This window comes from Aulostomus chinensis, chromosome 23, assembly GCF_037954235.1.
Source record: "Aulostomus chinensis isolate RoL2024-O1b breed Wild chromosome 23, RoL_Achi_v1.0, whole genome shotgun sequence".
Classification (NCBI taxonomy): Eukaryota; Metazoa; Chordata; class Actinopteri; order Syngnathiformes; family Aulostomidae; genus Aulostomus; species Aulostomus chinensis.
The window spans coordinates 10788326-10805333 of NC_141342.1; the positions used below are offsets into that span (position 1 = coordinate 10788326).

A 17008-nucleotide genomic window follows, 5' to 3' on the forward strand; every position below is an offset into this window, starting at 1 on the left:
ATAGGTTGAGAAAATGAACTGTGAAAGCCGATTGCACATCTGTAAAAGTATTTTATTTCAAACCTGGCAAATGTGCTTGACAATGGAAGGGAAGAAAAAAACTGGAAACACTGAAAACAAAGCTTTTAAATTGCTTCCTAAACAATGTTTCTAGAGTTTTCTATGACATGTCGTTCAGTAAGTAAGTACGATGAATAGTTTATCGTTTGTACACAGACTTTTAGCTCGCTGTAATAATATGTGAGAGGTTCTGGATTGACTACGTAACAGTTACGTCTGTGAGTATGTAAATGAGGTTTGTTTTTCTCTTAAGCATCAGTGTTATAAGACAATCTTCAGGATGGACATGTCAATATAGCATTTGGGACGTAACACTGAAGAAAAAAAAAACCCATTAAAATACAGAAATTTGAACCTAGATTTCACATACAAATATTGAATAACATCATTTTATGCAAGCAGCGATGTTGCGGTTAAAAATAAATAGAATTTCATAGGATTTATTTTGTTTGACCGATGTATTAACATGTTATGAAATTAGCGTCGAGAATTGAAATCCCCTCAAAAAGGTGATTAAAGAAAACAGAAACACTGTGGACGAGTACAGCAGACGGGTATTGCTACATTACAAGGTAAGTAGCACGTTAACATTCAAAACGTAGCATATTCTCTTATATAGCACTATATAGTATATACATATATAAGTTTATGCTCATCTCATGGCACTTTGTGTTGGCAAATCGATGTTTTAAAATGAACCTTTTTTTCAGGATCCATTAAAAAAATGGAGGGACACCCCCCCCCCCCAAAAAAAACCCCAAAACATATTTATAGTATTTTACACGACTGGCTGCAGCAGAGACGGCTGTTCCTCAAACAAATGAGGAATCAGCTCACACACAAGTAAAGGCACAGTGGACTTTTAGGTACCACTAGAAACAACAAGTGATAAAATGGCATTTTTTTTTTCAACATTAATTCAAATCAAACACTCTTCATTAGAGAAATGACTGTCCGTAACGTCAGTCCTCACATCCCTTGTATCATTCAAGAAAATGTAAACTGTTTGCTTTACATAAGCATACGAAAGTGGTTACAGACGCTCATCACAAGTCAGCTAAAGACATTCACATTTAAGAGAAACAAATTTTTAAAAAAAACAACAACAACAACAAAAAATGAAGCCCTTTGAGAGACTAGAGTGTAAACTTGACAATTAAAGTGTGTCTCTGGCACTGGACATCAATTTAACATGAGAAAGATGTTGGTCTTAACGTTGTTGGACGGATGCTGGTCTCACTCAGAGATCGGGCTGATCTCAAGGACATGTTAATCTGTCGGTTAATAGACGTTGGTCAGCGAATGTCAGCGCGAAACTGATGTGGCCATCAGACTGTCCTTGCGTTAAATTTTGCTCAACCTAGATTCAATCAAATATGAGAGTGGTACAACTCTAGTGGCCATCTGGAAAGCTGACCAATTTGAAATTAAAAATTTGAGCTTGAAAACTATCATCTTGATCTTAAAGGTAAAAATGTGCTAAATCAAAGGCCATTCAATTTTTGAGAATGTCTGGCTTAATTCTAAACGATGATTAAAATGTGTTTATTTTATTCTAAGGCTTTTTCCCATCATAACATAAATGAGTCAACAAAAATGACCATCACCATCAAGTATGTCAAGTATTTAAAAATCCTCCCTTTAATCTTCCCGTTCCTTCATAGTAGTAACACACAAAGGTCAAACCCATTGACCTTTAAAAAAATATTTTATAATCTGTCATTTTAAAACTCATATTCCCTCATGGGCTGTCTGATTTCATGTCAACATTGCCCTGAAATGTCACGTTACACAACAAACACAACCACATTGTTAAAGTACAACTCACTTTCATCAACACACGCAGGGACACCGGCGGTGACACCCACTTCAAAACAAGCACACAATTAGTGACACACACCATAAATTAACCTCTGATTACCCGGGTCTTTCGTCTCCTTTCTCACCTCATGCCTTCACACTCACACAGACTTCCAGGCATAAAGACGTGGATTCCAGCCCTGGATTATAGATCTGACAGTCCCTCTGCGTGTTCACTCAGCTCCATGGAGTAATAGTCCAGAGGACGCCTGAGGATAGAAACAACAGCATTAGCAAAACACACACATACACAATCAAGCGCTAATTCTCTGGTAGGCCAATGTAACACGAGCTTCATGTTGATTTGTGTGAATGTAGACAACTTCTGGTGACACACAAAATAGTATAGGTAAAGAGTAAGTCAGGAGCCAGCACAGGCCTGGTAAGCAGTATAAAAACGCCACACTTTAATAAAAATATAAGCTTAGGTTGTCAAAATGAAAAGCAGCCTGAAAAAAGGGTGAAAAGCTTTTACAGAGTTGTCATCACAGGCTGGTGTTCTATATTTTGGAGGGTTTAGTTCGCCAACATTTATGCAGCCTGTACATTTTATCTTTGGCAGACACAGCTGAGATGCAGTTTTTCCTGACAGCAAAAAAAATGCCCAATGGGGTTCCACAAGGATGTTACTTAGGCCCACTTTCATTCTGAATTTGTAGAGGCATTTATCATTTGTTAGTAAAATGCTTCAGTGGTTGCTATCAATCAACATTAGTGGTAATATAGTGAGAGGCAAGCCATTGTTAGAGCAGATTAGAACCTTTTATTGACAAAATTAAATATATTTGGAAGTGGTACTCGTTTTTATCTGACTGGGTTGATAAGATAGGAAATGGCATTTTATGCTCATGTTCCAACTTCTGTTATGATTTCTGGTCACTTGTTCTGCCATACATGATAAAGCTGCACCTCCTACTGGGCGGGGAGCACAGAACAAGTCAGTGTACATGAAATGAACTTTCCAACGAATGCAAATGCGCTTGCATCCATCTGTGCACCTATCGATATACTGGTCTTCAAATGACCCGCCAACGATGAATTGTCTGTTAACAATACATTCAAAGTGGCTGAGCTCCTGTTGGGTTCAGCTAGGGACAAAAAAAAAAAAAAATAAAAAAAAAAAATTGTGTTTTTAAAGTCTTGATCTGTTTGCTTCATTCCTTTCTTGCAAATCATTGTTTTCAGAGCAACTTCAGGTTTTATTAAAAAAAAAAGAAAAAGAAAAGGTGTGATTTGGTCATTAAATAAAACAGCAAGTTCTCACCTTTTCCTGTAGAAATACGTGAAGAGAGCAGCTCCAAGTCCCAGCAGCAGGAGCACCGCTACTATCAGGCCTATCTGTAAGCCCAGGGCAGATGCTAAAACAGATTAAATAGACTGATAAGTTCAAACAAAAGAACTATTCAGAACTGAACACATTTTGTTTCATCGAGACTCTAGAAAGCCTTGTTATTTTTTTCACGAATAACAACACTGACTCGCAAAAGAAGCTGAGGAGAGAGATTGCCTGTAAGACGAACAGGCTAAACACTGAAATAGGAGAGTAAAAATCTCGTGGGTTTGCTTTAACATGCTAGAGCCTCGTGTTGTGACGAAGATGTCTTTGAACAGTTAAAAGTTTCGAGGCTACTAAAAATCTTTGTAATTATAAGACATTTTTGACTTGGCAACCTGCGATTACGCTGCAAAAGTGGTATAAAACTACTGGTCCACATTCAGGGTGCGGCAACGACTGTCAAAGCAATGGGTGAAACATAGCGTACGTAAATATATTGGAAAAGAAAAAGGAAAAAGACATGAAATTTCTGTCTGAGAACTGTTATTTTTCCACCTTTTTTTCTTGTTACCACTTAGGTGAAGTGAAATTTGAACCCGATGTGAGTTCTTTCAAATTTTAGGCAACTGCACCTAAAAGCTGCACTTAACGGGTCTCAGTGACTTCAATCTGATGGAGAAAAATTTTTTCTCAACCAGTTATTCAATGACAAATCATCTCCCCATGCTTATATGAACATGTTTCTCTGCGACGTTTTGAGGAATTTAACGAGAAGTTACCACAAAGACGTCTTTGAAAACAGAACACATTTGACTCCGGGGGCTCCCGATGACTTCATTCATTCTTAGCATCGTAATACACATTGTTGTCCTACTGAGCACAGAGCTGCGCTTAACAGAGTTCCTTCTTCTGTTGTAGTCATCAGACACTGAACTTCTAACCCAGCTATCCTCGAAGTTACAAGTCTAGAGTGCGCAGAAGCAACTGAGATTTTTCATATACATTCATTTCTCTGCGACGCTCATACTCTTGACTGCTCGGCTGTCTTTGCTCCAGTCACATTCACAGTTCCGTCAGTGGTTTTTATCAAAGTCCGGGGAGAGAAACTCTTCACAGTCTTGTCATTAAAGACGTCTAAGAGCAGACAGCGCACTCTTGTTTAAGACGTCTTAATAAACTGATCCTTGTCTCACAGTAAATGTTTTGCTGTGGAAATTGAAGCTTTGTATTGGAGCCTCTGACCTCATTTACATCTGCATCTCTCCATTGCAACCTGTCAAAAGCAGCCCACGATGGCAGGCAGCAGATGCAACTGGACAAGTAGGGGACTAAAATATAGCTTAGGAATTTGCAATGTCAGTTTTTCTTTTTTTCTTTTTTGAAATCAGAGTCTTATATTACTCCATGAAGACCAAGTTATGAAGTTGCAGTGTGTTTTGAAGGTCATTTGAGGACGACAGAGCGAAATAAGACAGCTTTATTAAGACCAGGAAACCAGATCATAGAACAAAGTGATGAATAAAGAATTATATGTCAGTGAAAAACCTCTTTTTTGGGGGGGGGGGGGTTTCTTATTTTCATTCAGCATGTTTCTAGACCTGCAAGACCTTGTTGAGAGGGTTTAGTAACACTTCCACAGCAAACCGCAGGCTCTTCAATTCAAGGATGTATCGGATTTTCTGTGTAAAAGGGATTAGGAGGAAGCTGCATCTCTCGCATCTCAAACAGTTGGACAGTTTGGGAATGAGAAGACTCTCACCTGTGCTGGTGTATCGGTCGGTGGTGGGAGCCGAGCACACGTCTCCCTGAATGGCTGAAGGATTCTTGTGAGACGTTTGGATGATGAGGGCCTTCTGATGGTCCGACAACGCCTGAATGTTCCCCCACACTCGCAGCCACCCGGATACACAAGAGAAGTTGGCCCCTTGAAAGTGAACACACCAGACAGATTTAGGCTCTCTGAATTTTCAGGTTCATCTGAACCAAATGATAGTTAATCCAACCCTGGACTAGAAAACAGGAAGAAAATCAAGGCACTACATTGTGGATTAAAAGTGCAGCTGAAGAGAGGAGGGACGGAGTGTGTGTTCACGCCAATACTCAGACAAGGCAAGAGGCCGCAAATTAAAAATAAATAAAACAGACAGAAACATAATCAATACTATGGTCTTGAATAGTTTATTTTGGCAGTTTCATTCATTAAATATACTGAAATGCAATCATTCCAAACTACTTAACTAAAGTGAGATGCTGCTTTGATTATGAAATGAATAACCTCTGCAACTGCATGAAATTTATTCAAAAATATGGGTTCGCTTAATGTAGGACCTTGAGTGTGTACGTGCACGCTGATAACCAGATACCAGGTGAATCAAATAGTTACGAGGCAGCACGGTCTAGTATTCTTTCTTAAATTAGCAGAAATCAGATCAGCATCTAGATATTTCGTTCAGGTTCATGGCGATCATTCGTGTTATTCAGTGCACGTCCACAGATTCATCTGATTTCTAAATCTGAACGTGCGCAGACGTGTTGCTGGGGAGCCAGGAGAAGAAGAGGAAAGAAGAAGATACACGCGTTGCTGGCAGCGGCAGCATTAACAACACGCTTTCAAAGACACGTAGAACAAATTTTGGTCTCTCTAAAAGATACACCGGGACACAACGTTGAAAACATGAACATATAAATACGTACATATGTATATTTTAAATCCAGAATGGTCTCGGAATATCTTTTCTGACTGAATCCTCTCCATTGAACCTGAGTTAATGCTGCAGCATTTTTTTTTCTTTAATAGTAGTTAGCCTATAATCGCTAAGTCCTTCAGTCAGGTCCTTAACCGGTGTTAATGCCAAATGTATCATTTCAGGGATATTTTCAAAATCTGGATGATTCTAGAAGAACCAGTTTTACCTCTTGCACTTGGAGAGAACTCCACCTATTGGCTTGTTTCATTCAGCCATCATTTCAGCCTCTTTAGAGTAAGAGACGAAAGGTTCTACGATTACATTGACATCTATGTAAATGTTTTATATCTTATTAAATCTCGTCCGTCTCTTAAATAACATTAATAAATACAATAATAACTCTTGCTACCAATTCTAAATTCATTTTTTTCCCTCTCAATCAAGAAAACAGAGTCAAACTCAGTCATAATGTTCCAGAACTTCTAAGTTGACTGATAGGAGTTCAGTTTTTTGCACTGACATCAGAACATACAGCAACACTTTTTTTGTTGTTGTTTGTTCAAAGCTCCATCATCTTTTAAATAAAATCATACAAATGTTAGAGTTTCCATTCATAGTGAAAGTAGGTCTTTTACCTTGGAGGTATAAAGCGGAGATCCCGCAGTGACACTTCTGCTCCAGATAATCGGCCACCTCAGCAACCCTCTTCCCCTGGATGGGACTGCTGCAGTCTGCAAGGAGGTACAACCACAATGACAGCAGCAGGGGGATCTTCATGCAGAGACATTTAAAAAAGGGGAATAATGTTAGGTGTTTTGCTTCAATACTGCCATTTGTTGTCCAACTGAAAGCAGTTTCATCGTGACTGTATTTCTCTTAGTCTGGAATTCCATTTCACATATAAGGCTCCTCTCTTGCGTTGGTGTTCGACTCACCCCCTGACCCCTCTCGCCAGTCGCTGAACTTCGGCCCAAGACAAAGGTCAATATGACTTGAGAAAGCAGAGCTCGGGCAGATGTTGGTACTGTGAGGCGTGGGAGAGGAGCTGGTCCAGGGGAGGGGGCTCCGCACCTCGCAGCACGCACAACGGCTGAGCGAGACAGGACCGTCTTCTACTGATCTGCAAAGACAGGCAACTCCTCATTTAATAAACACACGTGCAATATAACTCAAATATCAGCCTGAGACACACACACACACACACACACACACACACACACTAGCCCTTACCTGCATTAATATAACTAATTAACATTTATATTAATATTTTGTGCGACCGCTGCTATAGAGAGCTTGTGAAATTAAACACATGCACCATTGTTGTCAATGCATCACATGACTGTACCGCATCATTACAATCAAATAGATAAACTGTTACATTTCTAATTGTTCACTTGCAGCCTGGAATCCTATAAAAAAGCTTTAATAGTAAAAGGGCCTTTTAACCTTTATAGTTTAACATGGTGCAGCAGGAAAAGTAATTTATATATATATATATATATATATATATATAGTTGAGCGTTTTCTATAACGAGAAGTCAAAAAGTCCTATTTCAGCAATCTATGGTGCCAGGCGGTTGGTGGTGGTTGGTTATGTGTACGCTGTGTTCTGGGTGCATTCAGCCTCATTTTCATAATCAGAGCAAAAACCAGCACACAGAAGCAGTCATTACACACCAAATTATTCAAAGCAGTGTTCTGGGCGGGACAAATTAAGTGCCGCGTGTCACTCCCTTTAAAACGAAGGCTGTCCCAGGACTTGTTTTGCAGTTTCAACGGTGGACGCGTTTCAGCTCGGTAGAAGTGAGCGCTTCTTATCCCGGAACAGACCTGCTGGTGCAGGAGCACATCTTGTGTTTGTATAAGGTTGCAGCAGGCATTCTTCCAAGCCATCAGGGGTAAAGCAAGTCTGGGAGGAAGTGGCAGCAATGCTTTCACATTGTCTGGCATCAGTAAAACAGCATCTGTTCATCCAGTTGCCATGCGCTTAAATAGCACTTCACACATAGCACCAGTGACCAGAGACCAACCTGTTCTTGGTCAATGGTGAAAACATTTTCTGGTGTTTGAAAATAGCAATGCACCATGGTTGCGCCAGACCACCTCCATCAACTTACTAAAGCACATGCTGGTGCGGACTGGGGACAAGTTAATGTGCTAGTTAAAGTGTGAGGGTGCTAGGCGTGAAAACCTCATTTGTGCCGCCTTGAATCTACCAATGACACTTGCGCTTGACCGAGTGCTGGCTTGCCTCGTGCTTAAGATGAGGCCCAAAATGTTTGCTGCGAGAGGACACTTTCATGGGACACTGGCTGTGAAAAACTGGGCTCATAAGAGCTTAATCTTTGCTTCTGGAGGTCATCACAAACTTCTGGCTAAACATGTTATGTTATGTTAAAAGAAATAAATAATTGTCAACTCTGTTAACCCTTTATCAGGCACTCATTGAAATACTTTGACAATTCAACCCTAGAGTGTCAAGACAGGACTTAAAGGAACAGAATATCTGTTCTGACTGAATCCTCTCCATTGAACCTGAGCTAATGCTATTTTTTTGTAGTAGTAGTTAGCCTGTAATCAACAAATCCTTCAATCAGGTTCTTTGTTTATTATTTCAAGGACATTTTCAAATATAAGGAAAACAAGTGTGTCGAGCAAACATAATAGGGTCTTGGCCCCGGAGTACCTCCGGGCTCAGGCCCTAAAAATAGAAAGCAAATGACTGAGTTGGAGTAAAAGCTGTGAGTGGTGATGAGGTCGCTCTGTGGTTACCTGAGAGCTGGAATCACCTGTCTCCCTCTGGTGGTGGACAGAGAGGAGAGCAGTTGCTGGTTTTCACTGAACACCAGCACGTCTCGGAGGCTGGAGTTAGTAAGAGCAGTACCAGCCCTACAGACACTGAAGAGGCCATAGCAGAGGACGACCGCTCCTCGCGCAGGCACTGTGGAACCCTCTGGAAAAGTCTGATCTATGCAGTACAGAGAGGAGATGACAGAGTATTGAGAGAGAGATGGAGGCGGTGGAGGAAGAGGAAAAGACGCACAAATGGCGAGTGGGAGATTAATACCAAGGAAAATGCTTGAAATATCTTGTGTCATCGCCGACCTCCTCACCTGCTTCGGCGTCATCCCCAATCATATAAAACCCATCATGGTCGACGGATCCGGTTAGAGGAAGAGCGATGACGCTGCTCTCCTGGTCGAACACGGTGAGCACCAGGCCCCGCAGCTCCGTCATCGGGGGCCCATGCAGCTCCACGAAGGCACTCTGCTGGCTGTGATTGGTCCAGTGGCCACTAGCCACCTCACTGATGACCACACCCTCGGGGGCAGGAGGGGGGCGGGGACAGGAGTTCTCCCTCAGAGGGGTGGGTGGAGCTACCTTTACAGATAGATGCAGTCATATAATATGTTTATGACAGCTTTAAAATAGTTGAACTTACACTTGACTTTTTAAAATAAAAGCTTTTAAGTGACAGAACACACTTAAATAAAATGCTTAGAGTTTAACGTCATCGGTGTTTACGGTCAAGTATTTTTAACCAGTCAGCTAATGGAACTCGGAAGAATTGTCCTTTAAAAAAAAATCAAGTACTCAAAACTTTAAAGTGCTTATATAATTTTTGTGCTCCGAGATGTTTGTCTTGTTATGGAGAATTACTATGTAAGCGTTTAATTTACTGTGCTGTGTTTTTGTTTGTTTTTAATGTCACGTGTATGCGTTTGCTGTTGCTAATCAATCTGTTACCGTTGCTCTTAAAAAAAAACAACACAAGCTTGTCACAGTGGGATTAATTTTTTTACAATACTCTGATGCCATGTGGTATCAGATGTTAACTTTTGTTTGGAATACATTGAAAGAAATACATCCGAAGTTTGTTTGTCCTTACATGGAGGACTAAATTTGCCCGTAATACACAACAGCGTGAGTGTAACAGTGAGTAGTGAATGAGTGCACCACGAACACCACAACCCATCCTGCAGCATTGCAGCACATGATAATTTCAAATATTTGGCCTGGATCGGTCTCTGTCTACAATAAATATTAATTCATGCACAGCACAGAGTTAAATATGGAATTTTAAAAGTGCATTAAATTAAAAAACCTTAAAAAAAATTCACATCTTTTGCCTGCTGCGCTCGAGTCTTGAGAGTAATCTCTTCACGCGAGTTTAAGCTGCTAAAACAGTTCCTGAACAACGAGGAACAAGCTCAGCTCTCCTCTGTACTCACTGAAAAGGCGGACAGGTCATAAGGGTAAAGGCCTCTGCAGCGGCTTAGCGCCTCATCACCAGGAAGAACCTCTGGATCCTCAAGCAGGGGCAGCTGTCCTGGGGTCAGTGCTTTACTCAGCTCTTGAGCCTCCTTATCTGATCCTCTCTGCCGATATACAACCGCATCCAGGAGGCCCTTGGTGGGAATCCCCCTTTGTGAAGCTGACGGTGGGCCGAAAGGGCTCCGATAGAGTGCCACAGCATCTGGTCCATTCTGGATGGTGTTGGGAGGCAAGCGGAGGGATGGAGCTGGAACCAACCGGTCGCTGCCCAGCAGAAAATAGCCCTTAGAGGTGGTGAAGTGCCCGCTGAGACTGATCTCCCTGTAGGGTTTGTTGTTGTGAGCGCTGAACAGAAGAATCCAGATGCCCTGCAGGGAGGCTCGCCGACCTGATGGGTGCCACAGCTCGATGTACTCGCCATCCTCAGCCGCACCGGGAGTATCTGTGTTCAGCTCATTGATCAGGAAGTCACTGTTCCCCCAGGGGGGGTGGTGTGGGGGGGAGTCTGTACCTCCTGGAAGTACTAACACATGATAGATGGCCATTATTAGGTGCATACAGTATTAACACACTGTACTACATGCTAATATGGACGGACTCAAGGTTGCCGTTTCCCCCCTGATTTCTGGTTTTATGCTATGCTAAGCTAACAAGCTTAGTACGTTTGGCATCCAAGCAGAAAATAGCTTACACCTGCGGCCAAGCAAACTTGAAGCACTTTGTCGTACTAAGGCTTTCCCTCCAGTCTAAATTTCTTGCTTGTGTTGTACATGGCTTTGAACAAAAATGTCTGCCAAATGAATTTGTAGAATTGTAGACTTGTAAAAATAATGGGGGAGTAAATAGGGAGATAAATACAAATATGCATTATTAGAGATGCAAATTTGATCAATTAATGAATGCTAAAAATTAATATTATTTTTGGTCTCAATAGGATATTAATTATTTAGTAATTCTATTTTCAATTTTGGCATTTTAGGTCCTCCATAATTACTGGGATTAAGCTTTTCAGACAGGCCTACCTGAATATTTCAACTGCTTGAGGCTAATAATAACTACAGTAACAATGAGAAAAAATATACCCCAAAAAAATCTATACAATAATAATAATAAAAAAGTCAATATTTGCTTTGGAAATCCATGAAAACACAACTCATTCACAGGTCATATGTTTTTGGCTCCCAGATGAGCATTAACACCTCTGAAAATGACAAGTTCGAAGCAGACTGGATGATGTTTCACCTTTGGGTGATGTTTCATCTTGCCAGGCACATATTCAGCTACAATTTGGTAAATAAAAGTACTGGATCAACACAACTTAATGATCTGAGTCATTTACCCGCAAAGGGGGAAATCATGACGAATCTTCAGCTTTATTATGGCACGTCCGGTTTCTTCAGATCGAATATGAGAAAACTTCCCCCCAAGGTCTCATTATTATAATCTTATTTTAACCTATTTTGCGGCTTGAAGTGCTCAGAGGTTTGTTTTATTTGCTGGCACTCATTGAGTTGTTTTGCCCTCAACTTCCACTTCTCTCCTCCATTCCTTCTCACAAGAGGATAAACACCAGTTCTAGTTTCCTTTCTTGCTCCGCTGACGTAGTTTGGTTCCTCCAGTTCCTCAACCAGTGAATGGTCACGATGATGATGGCAGTCGGTGATTTCCCCGAGGACACAGCTTTGTTTAGCTTGTGGCATTGAAAGCGGTCAATAAATGGCTGTTTAAACCGCTGCCATTCATACTGAGAGGATAACAAAACAATTTAAGAATATTCTTATTCCTTCTCTGCAGGTGTATGCATGTAGCTCCTGATGACACATGTTCCAGGTATTTCACAATTAACCGTCTCGCCGTGGCGATGACTCGTGCTAATATTCGAACAACCACAACATCTTGGTCTCGCACGTTAGCGAGTTAAGACTGTCTTTGACTTAACTGCTTTTAAGTAGGAATGTTACGTGACTGCTGTATTGTGTTTTTAATAACTAGTTAAGTTAATAACTGGTTAATAACCTTTCAAGCATTTCAATGTAGCTTCAAAATAAATAAGCAATTTCATTCATTTTTTTGTATGTGAATGTTTTGTTTTTTCAATTTATTCTTGTTTTTTAAAGTGTGTTAAGCTTGACGTCCAGTCAACTGCTTTTGTTGTTTTTATTGTTTGTTTGCTGTGCCTCATCCGACTCATCTACGTCACGCAGCACGTTTTGTCCCGTGTGTCTCATGTCTTCACGTCACCTGTATCGCGTTATACGTTTGTTCTTCATTTGGAACGCCCGCTCGCTCGTGCTGTAAACTGACACACTAAATAAACAAATGAGCAATTCCAAATGTCAGAATCTCCAAAAACATTAACATCATCAATATTTATCAATATGAGCTAAAAGACATCCAATAATATATCTGGACCCTTAAATCCCACCAGCGTCTTCTTCCCCCATCATCGTAAAACTCACCACCGTCTTCAAATGCCAGAGTTGTGAAGCTGAAACTCACCGATACTGTGGGGACAGATTTTGGGCCACGGGCACTGGTTGGGCTGCCCGGGAGTTTGAGGGGCCTCCCAGAAGACACCAGGATCTCTGGTCCAGGTGGCCACACCACAGCGACTGAGGTAGAAGCCCCCTTCTCTCAAGCTGATCAGATCAAAGACCTCATTTAGAAACACACTTTACCAAATGATAATTATTTTGAGTCAAATTTAGATTTCGCAAAGTGGTAGAAAACGCTTGTGGTTCATTATCTGTCAGATAAATCTATTAAAGTGGCTTTGCGTGACTGAGCAGATGACACACACGTGCACACGCACGCATGCACACACACACACACACACACACACACACACATACACACACAAAAGAGGAACAGCAGTCACAGGTTGACAACTACCCCTACTCAGTTTAACACTACAGAAGGTGTTGCAACACTTCTAACTGCTGGAACAAAAAAAAAGGACATTCGATTTTGATGAAGTGAGCTGGAAGCCAACAGTGTCTTGCCTGTTGCTGAGCTGATAGGGCTGTCTGCCGGGGATGAGGGTCTCTGTGAGGTTGCCACTAGGCTTGTTTCCAGGCCCGGCAAACACAAACGCGTCTAGAGGCTGGATCTGGCTCAGCGGACTTCCCACAGGAAACTCCGCAGCTCTGCCACTGTAAATGGCGACGGCCCCTGACTCATCTCCTGAAAACATCGTAAGAGGAACAAAGATTTTACCATGAAACAGAAGTGAACGAATGAAGGAAATGTGTATTCTTCTTAGGATTCTTTCATCAGACCTTTCATGTAGCTCTTCTCTACGGTCACAGAGATCAGTCCGTTCCTTGATGTGGCCAAATCCACATCCAGACTCACACTGACTCTGTCTGTTCTCCCGTCCAACACCACCAGAACCAGAGGACCCGCAGCGGGAGCCTCTGTAAGTTCTGCGAACCCGTCCACCTGCCCTCCTCCTAGCTTCAGCTCAGTAATGACAGGAATGGTTGCCGGGGCAGCAGGTGGGGTGCAGTTGTTCCGCTGTCCCGGGGAGGGGGAGGACACCTGAAAGCCCCAGCGGTCCTCAGACAACAGGCACCTCTCGATTGACTCGTCCCCCACCAGTGTTGTTTCATCCTCCACGAAGGCCGGTTCCCCGGGTGTCAGGATTTCAGCTAGGAACTCTGCACCACCGGTACGGCGTGTCATGTAAACGACGGCGTCCACCAGTCCGACAGCGGTGACGTTCATCCTCTCGCTGTAGCGGGCAGCAGACGTGTGGTACAGGACGACGGCATCCGGGCCATTCTGGACTGTGTTAGGAGGGAGGAGGATGGCTGGTTTGGGCAGCATGTCCACCGAGCCCACCAGGAAGAACCCCCTGTCGTCGGTGCTTTGGCCCTTCAGGTCCAGAACCTTATAGGCTATATTCCCATTACCGTTATAGAAGACGAGCGTGTAGCCGTCCAGAGAAGCCCGCTGTCCACTGGTGTGATACAGCTCCACAAACTCAGTGGTGTCCAGCCTCGGGTTGTCAGCGTTGATCTCACTGATGATGAGGCAGGGGTCTCCACTGACCACCAGGAAGAGACCGATCACACAGGCCAGACGGAGCACCATGATTCACAGCTTCTCCTAAATATCTGGAAAAAAATAAAACACACCATCAGTTGCAAGCAGATCAATTAGGGTTGCACGAAATTGCTACCAAGATTTTCTGCACCTGACTGCACGTATGAAGTATTTTTAAGTGGAGCTGCCACTTTATGAATCAGCGAAAACATTAAAACCACCTGTCTTACATTTTTTAGATGGTTATTGTGCTCTCTGAGGGTTTCCTGATGTGAGGAGAGACAAGCACAAGCTAATCCTTTATTGAGTCAGTGAGTTTTGGGTTCCCATGACCCGGTTCATCAGTTTTCCTTTATCAAACCTCGTCAAAGTCGATCAGACCAATTTGCCAGTTTTGTATTAGGAAACATGAGCTCTTAACTTGTATCCCTCCCTGTGACAGGTGCCGTTGTCAGTGAGTTTACTGGTAATCGGTGTAAAATACAGCACAACGCTCATATGAAACACACAAACTCAAATGCTATAATCTATTATATTATTTATACACTTTAAATATCAAGCAACCAGTTTAGGGAAGCGGTGAAGTTTGCCCATCTTTATTTCAAAGCCGATATATCGTCTGTTACCGCCGATATAATCAGTACAGTCATAAAAAATACAGTGATGTTAAGGAATCGCTGTCAATGACACAGAAGCGCAGCTCTCCTTGTAAACCAGACTCCAGAGAGAGAAAAACTCATAATAGCATGAATGAGTCTTCTATGAGTCTATTTTTTTGTTCTGGGTGACATTGGCATCGCACGTCTTCTGCATGACTCATGTAAGGTTGCGAAACACTGACGAGCAGATGGAAAACTTTGCATGAAACGGTGAGATGCTTCGGCGGTGAGAATCAACTCAAGAGATGGATGTAAAGAACAATGTAAATTGTATTTTAATATTATAATCAAAGCGATGTCATCACTGCCTCTCGACTGCTTTAAGATGCTGCTACATCAGTTTGCACGGCAGTCTCTGTCCAGAAAACCACGCCGGGACAAATAAACCGTCTGCAGAAGGAGTTCAGTCCTGCCCTGAAATGATCTCCCATCTCCACGACAGTTATTCCGGTCACGGTTAAGCTGCCATGCACGCATTTTTCCGTCGGAAAAAAAAAGAAAAGAAACTGTCACTCTAGTTCCAATCACCCCCCACACACGGTTCTCAAACAAACCGGGACTTACCGTGTTTTCCTCTCGGCCAGGTGTGGCTTGGTACACCGTCTCCGCTGAATTTCAACAACAGGCTGAAATCAAATAGTGAAAGTTTGCTTTCTGCCCTCCGCCGCTCCCTTCATTCACAAAGCAGCACTTCCTCTCTCCCCCCGGACTGTGGGCGGTCACACTGGCGGAGGGGGATGATGTCTGCCAGGGAAGCGCTTTTTTGTGCTTTTTTTTTTTTCTTTCTGTCTTTCTCGCAGCTTCACCATTCAGCCGTCCCCAGCTGAAGATAAAACACGAGAATGCTCGGAGGAGAGAACTGCGCCTGTTTATCTGAAACAGATTCCTATCAAAATGCCTGCTTTTGTCATGAGGATGCCTATAAAATCTCTCAGAGTAAAAAGAGACCTGAATGGGAGAAGGGGGCCCTTGTGACCCCGCTTTGTAAAATGGGTCATTTGTGACACCTCAATGGAAGAGGAAGTCCCGCCCAACATCAGGTTAGCTTTGACATTCATAGTTTGATGATTTCCAAAAAAAACAAAAAAAAACCCCAAACCTTACTTTACAATCTGATTCTTGGCAGTAAATATCGACAACAGTTGTTGTAGGGGCCCAAAAACTACAAATGTGTTTCATGAATTGTTTTCGCTGAAGGACAGAGTGCAGCACTCACAGAAGGGCTGATATCAAGCTGAATCGTATATTTCACAGCAAACAAGAAAACTGCTCTTTCACCGTGGAAGTATAAGTGGAAGTATGCTGCCACGCGCCCTGTACTTGTGTACTTGAAGAGTTCTACTACAGTGTTGGAGGCACGTCCAGTGGGAGAGGTAGAAACCCCCCCAGAGGACATGAAAGTGATGCTTAACCCCTCAAGGGTTTTCTGTCTGATAAGTTCTCATAAACATTTTAGAGCTAAATCACAAGGGTTAGTGGGTTCTTTGTGTGCGTGTGTGTGTGTGTGTGTGTGTGTGTGTGTGTGTGTGTGTGTGTGTGTGTGTGTTACCTCTCTGTTTGTGGATTGCTGAGCATAAAGCTGGAAAAAAAGGAAGTTGTTGGTTGTACCGGACGATGCGTTTGAGAGCTTATAAACTCTCCAGTTTAAAATTGTACTCAGCGTTGGCTAACAAATATTACATGTTAATTGGTACTGCGATTTGTTAAAAAAAAAGGTATTTGTGAACCATTTTGAAGGGTTTTTTCAGTACATAGAGAAAAAAATGTCATTGTGGTTCTTTATTCTATTTCATTTCAATGCAAATCATTCATACCTTAATATGTACAAAAACTTATTAATATTACTATTCAAATGATACCTTAATTATGTAACTAGGAATGGACTCCAGTAAAACAGCATTTTTAGGTGTTTATAAGTCACATGACCATGATGAAGAATGACTGTATCGGATTTTCCTGATTCTGGACTTTGGCGGCCTTTGTTCCCCCTTTTTTTCTTTTGCCCTGAACGTGTTTCCTGTGTGCTTCTTCTGATCTCGACGGCCTTGATTTCTACATGTTTGGAGAATGAGAGGAGAGTGGAACAAATTAATATGCAGCGCCACTGAAATAAGCAGGAATCAACCCCACAAGATTGTTTCTTC

At 42.2% G+C, this 17008-nt stretch overlaps 1 protein-coding gene across 1 annotated transcript; it reads right to left on the reverse strand.

Moving 5' to 3' along the window:
• Window positions 1–39: 39 nt before the first annotated feature.
• Window positions 40–15577, reverse strand: LOC147239509 (uncharacterized). Its single transcript, XM_086195106.1, has 12 exons — window positions 15429–15577; window positions 13437–14276; window positions 13161–13341; window positions 12658–12797; window positions 10116–10681; window positions 8997–9264; window positions 8656–8851; window positions 6819–7003; window positions 6519–6614; window positions 4956–5120; window positions 3185–3278; window positions 40–2129 (listed from the first exon to the last, which is right to left on the reverse strand). The coding sequence occupies exons 2-12, from the start codon at window positions 14251–14253 to the stop codon at window positions 2066–2068; spliced, it is 2772 nt and encodes a 923-aa protein (XP_086051232.1). The 5' UTR covers window positions 14254–14276; window positions 15429–15577; the 3' UTR covers window positions 40–2065.
• Between the last annotated feature and the right edge of the window lie 1431 nt (window positions 15578–17008).

What these genes read in the sequence shown, in the direction of transcription:
- LOC147239509 (XM_086195106.1), bottom strand. Translation starts at nt 14,253, where the DNA reads ATGGTGCTCCGTCTGGCCTGTGTGATCGGTCTCTTCCTGGTGGTCAGT. An exon ending in AGAGAAGAGCTACATGAAAG is followed by an intron (nt 13,342 to 13,436) that starts GTCTGATGAAAG and finishes CGATGTTTTCAG; the next exon opens with GAGATGAGTCAGGGGCCGTC. An exon ending in AATCTGTCCCCACAGTATCG is followed by an intron (nt 10,682 to 12,657) that starts GTGAGTTTCAGC and finishes ATCATGTGTTAG; the next exon opens with TACTTCCAGGAGGTACAGAC.